Source organism: Tasmannia lanceolata, unplaced genomic scaffold, assembly GCF_043159265.1.
Source record: "Tasmannia lanceolata isolate RefF3 unplaced genomic scaffold, GAP_Taslan_0.1 ptg000012l, whole genome shotgun sequence".
NCBI classification, from domain to species: domain Eukaryota; kingdom Viridiplantae; phylum Streptophyta; class Magnoliopsida; order Canellales; family Winteraceae; genus Tasmannia; species Tasmannia lanceolata.
Window position 1 is genome coordinate 3347610 of NW_027518689.1, and position 8062 is coordinate 3355671.

At 39.1% G+C, this 8062-nt stretch overlaps 2 protein-coding genes across 2 annotated transcripts; both read right to left on the reverse strand.

The window, feature by feature from the left end:
• Nucleotides 1-2411: 2411 nt before the first annotated feature.
• LOC143888318 (uncharacterized) lies at nucleotides 2412-5542 on the reverse strand. Its single transcript, XM_077392692.1, has 2 exons — nucleotides 5016-5542; nucleotides 2412-2493 (listed from the first exon to the last, which is right to left on the reverse strand). The coding sequence occupies exons 1-2, from the start codon at nucleotides 5540-5542 to the stop codon at nucleotides 2412-2414; spliced, it is 609 nt and encodes a 202-aa protein (XP_077248807.1).
• A 1305-nt stretch (nucleotides 5543-6847) lies between these two features.
• Nucleotides 6848-7417, reverse strand: LOC143888319 (uncharacterized). The gene has a single exon (XM_077392693.1). It carries the CDS (start codon nucleotides 7415-7417, stop codon nucleotides 6848-6850), a length of 570 nt encoding a protein of 189 aa, XP_077248808.1.
• Between the last annotated feature and the right edge of the window lie 645 nt (nucleotides 7418-8062).

Genomic DNA, 8062 nt, shown 5'->3' on the forward strand with positions numbered 1-8062 from the left:
ACTGAAAAATCAACGGTTTATCTTTTCTTGACGGGATTCCAAATGAGGTTTGATGGATCAAGGGCCTAGATCATCTGATCAACCATGTGAGCTCACGTTTTTCTTTTCTTTTTTCACTTTGTAATAGGAAAAGATTGTCACGAGTGGAACCGAACAAATCTCCACATGCCACATGGGCATGGGAGGCGTAGTTTTGCCATTTCAAGGTATAAGAAGCCAAAAAATCTAGGAACAAGATTGCTAACGGGGCTAGTAAAACGATCCTATATTTTGTGTAGTGTTACCTATTTCGTTTGGAAAATAAAGACGAAATCCCTGTTGTGACACATGCTTAAGAAGACTGTGAGCTCGGATCAACACGAAATGCAAAAAACACTGCAAATGACCAAATTGTTGGCCACCTTGGTCCTTAATCTCACTAAATTGTTAGTCAATTTCACTTTCGTCTTTTAGGATCAATAGGAGAAGGCAAATTTTGGGTCCTATAGGCTGGCATGTAAGTGAAATTGAGACCGTTGATCGTTTGAAACATGTCCATGAGGGGGCCCACATGACACACGATCAGATCATGTTGGACCATGCAGATGGGGCCCAATTACAATGTTTCACATTGGCACTTCTCATACCAGTTTAAACTCGTTGCATAGGGGTGTCACTGGACCCGGACGGTCTGATGGACCATCCGAATCCAAACTTAAACGGACAGGATATGGCCACATTTCGGGACCCTATCATAGGTTCCGAAATTAATACCAATCAGATCGAGGCAACCAACAAAAGCCCGTGGGACAATCCTAAATCCGATTTTATTATATTGTTTTACTATAATACCCTCTAATTTTTTATAACTTTAAGTATTATTTTAGGGGTATTTTAGTAGATATAAGCCATATGCATTTTTTCGAACTATTCCTATTTTTAGAGTTTTTTTGTCCATTCATCTCTCTCAAATCTAGTCATCCTCTTCTCTTTCTTCTCTAAACATTGACCATAGGTCCCGCCTACTGTGTTGCCGCCACTACAAGTCACCTCGTAGCTACTGGTCACGTTTGCATTTGTCCTCTTTTGAGAATTTTAACTATGAAAAATGGAAGTAGCACCTTCTAGGACACTCCGATGGACTGTCCAGTTTGAAATGGATCATGGCCGAGATGTAGGAAGTAGGATATGAAGAATACTCAGAATCCGATCCAACTGATAAGATATTTGAATGCATCGTGACAAAGACATAGGTGGATCCGATTTGAAGTGGATCCGTTGACACCCTATCGTTGCATAGAAATTCTCTCAGGCCATGCTTGAATTGTAGGAAAGACATTTCTAGAAGAAAATTATTTCGTAAGAATTTTTTTTTTTCCACAATGCAGAGGGAAAATGATAAATTTTAGGAATTTTTATAAATTAAGGCCATATTTGGCAATCATGTAAAAAATCATGGAATATTTGTTTACATAGTGTACGAGAAGCGCATATAGAGGGAAAGAAAGGGATTTGAGGGGTAGTGAGTCACAGGGCATGGGATTGGTTATGAAAATTGGGATGCTCAACTCAACTCAATTCAACAAAGCCTTTGTCCCAAGCTAGTTAGGGTCAGCTAAATGAATCCTGTAGAAAAAAAAAATCATGAAGAAGGTAAAAGGGATCTACCCGGATCATTTTCTTCTATTCTATCCTATCCAAGGTTATGTTCTCTGTTACGTTCCTAGCTATCAAGTCTTTCCTCACTGTTTCTACCCATGTTATTTTCGGTCTACCCCTACCTCTTTGTACTCCCTCAATTTGGCACGAGTCACCTCTTCTCACCTGAGCATCCAAGGCCTACGTTGGAGATGTCCAAGCGGTGCTCTCTCATCTTCTCCTTAATTGGAGCCAGCCCCACCTTTTTACGAATGTCTTCATTTTTAATTCTTTCTAACCTTGTGTGGCCTCACATCCATCTAAGCATTCGCATCTTCGCTACACTTATCTTATGCACATGCTGCTTTTTGGTGGCCCAACATTCTGAGCCGTACAGTATGGCTGGCCTCACAGCTGTCTTATAAAACTTTCCCTTCAACTTGCTAAGGATTTTACGGTCGCACAGAACTCCTGAGGCAAGCTTCCACTTCAACCAACCTACTCTTATTCTATGGTTAACATATCATTGCCACTCTTCTATGAAATGAATCCATTGGGATGCTAAATATCCTAATTTAAAACTAGATATTTTTTTCTTTGTTTGCCAACCTCATGGCATACTCTCCTCACTCAAGACGCTCTCAAATAATCTCCCATCTCTCTCCGCCCTTCCTCACCGTGGGTGGAGAAATATTCCATAATTTTTTTTTCATGGTTGCAAAATATGTCCCAAAAACCCAATGTTTTTAGAGTTCTTGACCAAGACCTAATTGCCAATGAAGCCAAGCCCCAATCTACAATGAATTCGCAGCTCTCATCACTTCAAGTGCTTGATCTGTTATCACATCAAGAACATCATTTCCAATTCCCTTTCTCCTCGTAGAAACAATAGTTAAAACTCAACACCCAAATGCAATTGCAAATACCCCATCATCGCGGACATCATCCAAAAACCCTCTTCAAAATTATCTATGGAAAATGTAAAATCCATAGTTTGGTTACGTATTGTATCAAATATTATAAAATTCTCGTATTAAACTTTCAACTAAAACCAAGGAAGGAAGAACCCCTAATACCTCTTATTTCCTTTTCCAAGAAAAGTAAAATTCTTATTTGTTCAAACCCTTTCCCTCAAATCCTTCTCCAAACCCTCCCTCAAACCCTCTCTTAGACTTTTCTTAAACCCTTTCTCTCAAACCCTTTGTCCAAATCTTCTCAAACCCTTCTCCAATCACTTGCAATCGTGAGTCTTTAGGATTCCACGAATGTTTGTGATTCTTATGAAAAAAAAGAGGAAACTTTTTTTTAGGAGATTTTGGTATAGGCTTTCCAATAAATTTATTAGTTTTCTCCATAATTTTTCTAGATAATTCTTTATGGGTTTTTCCTTTTTGCATTTTCTTTTTCTACAGTTTGATTCGCATCTATTAATTTTTTGGAATTTTAAATTCTACCGTTTCGATCCACCACCTTTCAATCGAATCAGAGAAATTCCACCACCCCCTGATCAGTTGTTCTTGGGAGCCATGACCCAAAAATCTCACCGATTATACAATCCCGTGAGTTTATGTGGAAAAATGCGAGATAAGTGTTCTAGTTGTTCTAGTTTTTTTTTTTTTTTTTTTTTTTTTTTTTTTTTTTTTTTTTTTTTCTCTGGTGGGTATTTTTGTTATGTAAGAATAATATGTTGGGTTTCTTGAAGTTCCTTATTTGATATTGGTGTGAATTTTCTTTGCATTTGTTTTACTCTGGTTCATTCAAATTCTCTTTTTTTAGCTAAATCTCAACCAAAATTGACCCAACTCAAATTGCCCCATATTGCCCGAGTTGATTTTGTTCTACTTTTGGTCATGTTCATGTTCGAGACTACTTTTTGCCCTACAAAGTCGATCAAAATTTCTGATTCGTTATGATCGTGCCACCTGATTACTCGATTGGGTCATACTGAGTCGATTAGGATTTGCTTTGACCGCATTTTGCATTTTGCCTTGCATTCTGATGCATTCCAAAAACTAAAAGGTTCTTTGTTGTGCAACAAAGGCAAAAAGATAAAATAAAGAATAAAATGGCCCCTTTCGATCACCGTAGTAACAAATAAAGATAAACTTTGTTCCTATCGAAGTCGAGTTTCTCATAGCGATACTGGAAAATACTCAAAAGTTCTCAAAGAACCCAAAAGCCTAAAGGTCACTTGCATTCAATAATTCAAATAAGTACATTACAATGTTTCCATGACATCTTTTTATAAGAGAAACCCTAAAAGTTAACTTAAGTCCTAACAATTAATCTCATCTGTTCATCTAAATTAACTTAAATAAACGCTAATCACGTAATAGAGATATATTACATCCGTAAATGATTCACAACTTTCTCAAAACACTTCCAAATCGTGTGATCATAGGTACATTAGATAGGTAGTAAAATAGCTTTATAATGATACCAAAAGCCAAACGAACAAAAATTGGTACCTAAAATGTTTCAAACAAAAACGTTTGTGGCAAATAATAAGACGACGAAAATAATAATTGAAGAAGACATGGGTTCCACTCTTTGTAGTAAATGACAAACCCCATATTCTCAGTGGTTTTAGTGTGCATTAGATCCGCATTTGAAAACAATGGCATTTCCACGGAAGTACATGTGCAGAAAAACTCTAGTGTCGCCAGCCTATTTATCTGAACCATTCATGTTGCTCCAATCTATTTTTACCTGTACTGAATGAAAATAGTTTTTAATGGCATCGAAAGAGGCCCTAGGCAAGGCTAGAACACCTCATCAATCTATAATTTTAATCACAGTGGATTTGATAAAAAAAATTGTCAGCAAATTTTATAAGGGAGTTGCTAGCGTCCATCGCAAAAGGCTTTTCGCGGCTGGTCTGTCGCACATCAGACCAGCCACCTCATTAATGAAGACAACAACTTTTGTCTCCATTCAAGAGGTGGCTGGTCTGATGTGCGCGAAAACCATTTTGGTAGCAAATCCCATTTTATAAAAGACTTATTTCTGTAATTTATTTTATTTATAACAATAAATATTAGACATCAAAATCAATCACAATGCATTACAATTTATTTCCGCCTCCTTCTGTTTGTCTTTTCCAGATATCATCTCCTATACAACATTCAATCCATTAGAAAATCTGGTAACAAAGTCTAATAAAAAAAAGATTCGGGCCATGTTTGGCAACTATGATTTTTTTTTTTTTCCCATTGAATATTTGCTCACCCAATGCAAGGGATTGCGTGAGGAAAGGGTGAGAAAAGGAGAAAAACAAGGCGGAAAAAGAAAAAACTCCACTCATAAACTAAAATTTCATGGTTGCCAAACATGCCTCGCCCACTAAAAATAAAAAGAAAACTAAAACTAATTTAAAGTAAAAAGACATTTTATCAAACCGGCTTTCGGGACCAGTAGAAAGAAAACTATACATGACCATGTCCCTAGTCTTCCCTTTGTGAATAAAATACTTCCTAAGCACCCCCTCCTTCGCAAATCCAGCCTTCTCTAGGACCCTCTGAGATCTCGGATTCTGAACGTCCACCAGAGCCTCCACCCTCTCTAAATTCGGCCACTCTCTAAATATAGTGGAGATCACAATTCTCACTGCCTTTGTAGCTATCCCTTGCCCCCAATACTTAGATGCTAAAACATACCCAATTTCACCTCTACATTTATCACACCCTCTGCCCGGGCAGACGGAGATATAGCCTATAGCCCGGTTTTTCAAACAAATAGCCTTAAACCATGGGTGGGGTATGACATATTTCTTTAGGTATGTCACAACTTCTTCCCTAGAGGTGTTAGTGTCCCACCTACAAAACTGGTTCACCCGGTCATCGGTCGACCATACCATGAAATCATCTGTGTCAGAAAGCTCGAACCGCCGGAGAGAGATCTCCGGCATGTCTTTATGGCGACACATTAGAGGGTTAGATGATCCAATGGAGATGATTTTTGGGGCACAAACTAATAACATTGGGCCCTAAGAGGTTTGGATCTTCGAACAAGATGAGTTTTATTGTATTGTTCAAGCTATATGCTAACCCACTAACGGACACAATAGACGTTAGGGCCCACCTATAATATGTCACCTATGTGCATACGTCAAATAACATGTATGTTTTTAAAAAATTCACTGGGGCCACTTTGTTCAACGATTCAAATTGTTCATTTGTTGAGCCTCAACGTAAATAGCTTGTGCCCAAAAATTCGTCTCAATGGGGTGATCCTAACCCTCCAATCTAATATGATGGCACCATATTTAAATATATACATTATCAAAGAGCAGGATCATCTTAGAGAGATAAATTTTGGTGTGCGAAGCCTTTTTTAAAAAGTGTGCCAAAGTGATTGTTTCAAAAAAATGCACGTTTTACGGTGTCTACCTTCTTCAAAGGTCTAAACTATTCATTATTGGGCCCCACTAAGGGTCCATGTTCAAAAAGAGAGATATTGGTTATGAGAATAAGTATGGGTGGGCCCTACCATTTCAAAGATTAAACAATCCAGTTGCTATCCAAGGTCCATGTTGAGAGAGATAGAGTAATGGTTGTACCGGTGTTTGGTTGTTGGACGAATTGGATCATCCTATGGGTAAGGCCTCTTTACGTTGGGGTCCATCAAATGAATGGTTCAGATCTCTTTAAACTAAGTAGGCCCAAATGAATTTTTTTTATAAAAAAAAAGAAAGTACACTTTTTATGGGGTCTACCCTCTTCAATGTTGAGCCCACCAAAGTTTTGTTTCAAATAGAGAGGAGAGTATTGTTTGTCTTTTCCTGATACCATTTCCTATACAACTTTCAATCCATAACAAAGGTTCCTTCAAATTTGAATAGAAAATCTGATAAAAACTCTGATAAATAAGATTAGACCATGTTTGGCAACCATGAATTTTTTGTCCATGGAATATTCGCTCACCCAATGGTATGGGAGCGCAGGTGAGGAAGGGTGGAGAGGGTGAGAAAAGGAGGAAAAACATGGAAAATAACACTCCACTCAAATAACAATTTACTTTCCCTTAATTTTTTTAGCCACTTCTCTTCCTCTCTTCATTCATGCCCTCTCAAAAACATAGAAAATAAAACTCCACTCAAAGAACAATTTACTTTCCCTTATTTTTTTAGCCACTCCTCTTCCTCTCTTCATTCATGCCCTCTCAATTCTCTCCTCCCTTCCTGCCCCTCACCCCCACTCACACACACACAGAAAAAAGTAAAAATACTGTATCAAACAGGTTTGGGATCAGTAGAAAGAAAACTATACATCACCATGTCCCTAGTTTTCCCTTTCTGAATATAATACTTCCTAAGCACACCCTCTTTGATGAAACCAGCCTTCTCTAGGACCCTATGAGAACCCGGATTCTCGACGTCCACCAGCGCCTCCACCCTCTCTAAATCCGCCCACTCGCTAAATATAGAGGAGATCACAATTCTCACTGCCACTGTAGCTATCCCTTGTCCCCAATACTTAGACGCTAAAGCATACCCAATTTCACCTCTACATCTATCACAGCCAGTGCCTGGCTGGACACAGATAGCACCGATAGGCCGGTTTTTCAAACAAATAGCCTTATACCATGGGTGTGGCATCACATATTCCTTAAGGTACGTCACAGCTTCTTCTCTAGAGTTGTAAGTGTCCCAACTACCAAATCGGGTTACCCGATCATCGGTCGCCCATACCATGAAATCATCGGCATCCGAAAGCTCGAATGGCCGGAGAGAGATCTCTGGCAATGGGTTCTTCGGCGGGTTCGGCCGTTCATCCTTTCCTTGGAGAGAATTGTCCTCCATTAGAGCTTAGTTTATGAAGCTTGAATTGTGTCACATTTGTTACCTCCTATTATATAGGAGTGTTCTTCTAATTAGAAGAGGAAAACAAAAAGAAGATAGCTGTATGTGGAATGGAAAGTGATTAGCCACCTAAGTTCATCACTTTATCCAATGATCAAGACCATTTCTCAGTGGGGTCCGCTAGATTCGAGGCTGATTCTAAAAATCTGTTGGGCAATCTGGGACCATTAAAATATGGACCCACAGAAAAGATAAGCCTTTGGACCCACAAAAAAGAAGCCAAAATCTAGGAAAAAGATTGCTAACGTGCAATTTCAAATCTCCACATGCCACATGGGCATGGCCCATGGGAGGCGTAGCCGCGTAGGTTTGCCATTTCAAGGGATAAGAAGCCAAATATCTAGGAAAAAGATTGCTAACGTGCAATTTCAACGATTTGGGATAGTAAAACGATCCTATTTTGTACAGGGGTGGCAATGGGGTGGGCCGGGGCGGGCCCGATGTTGCATTCCCGTCCCGTCCCTGGGAAAATTCCCCATCCCCGCCCCGTCCCAGCTTCGGAAATGGCAGGGATCCTCATCCCCGCCCCGCACACTACTGGGAAACGCATTTAATGGATTTTTTTAGTGGAATATTCTACTAAAA

What these genes read in the sequence shown, in the direction of transcription:
- LOC143888319 (XM_077392693.1), bottom strand. Translation starts at nt 7,417, where the DNA reads ATGGAGGACAATTCTCTCCAAGGAAAGGATGAACGGCCGAACCCGCCG.
- LOC143888318 (XM_077392692.1), bottom strand. Translation starts at nt 5,542, where the DNA reads ATGTGTCGCCATAAAGACATGCCGGAGATCTCTCTCCGGCGGTTCGAG. An exon ending in TCTACTGGTCCCGAAAGCCG is followed by an intron (nt 2,494 to 5,015) that starts GTTTGATAAAAT and finishes TGTTTCTACGAG; the next exon opens with GAGAAAGGGAATTGGAAATG.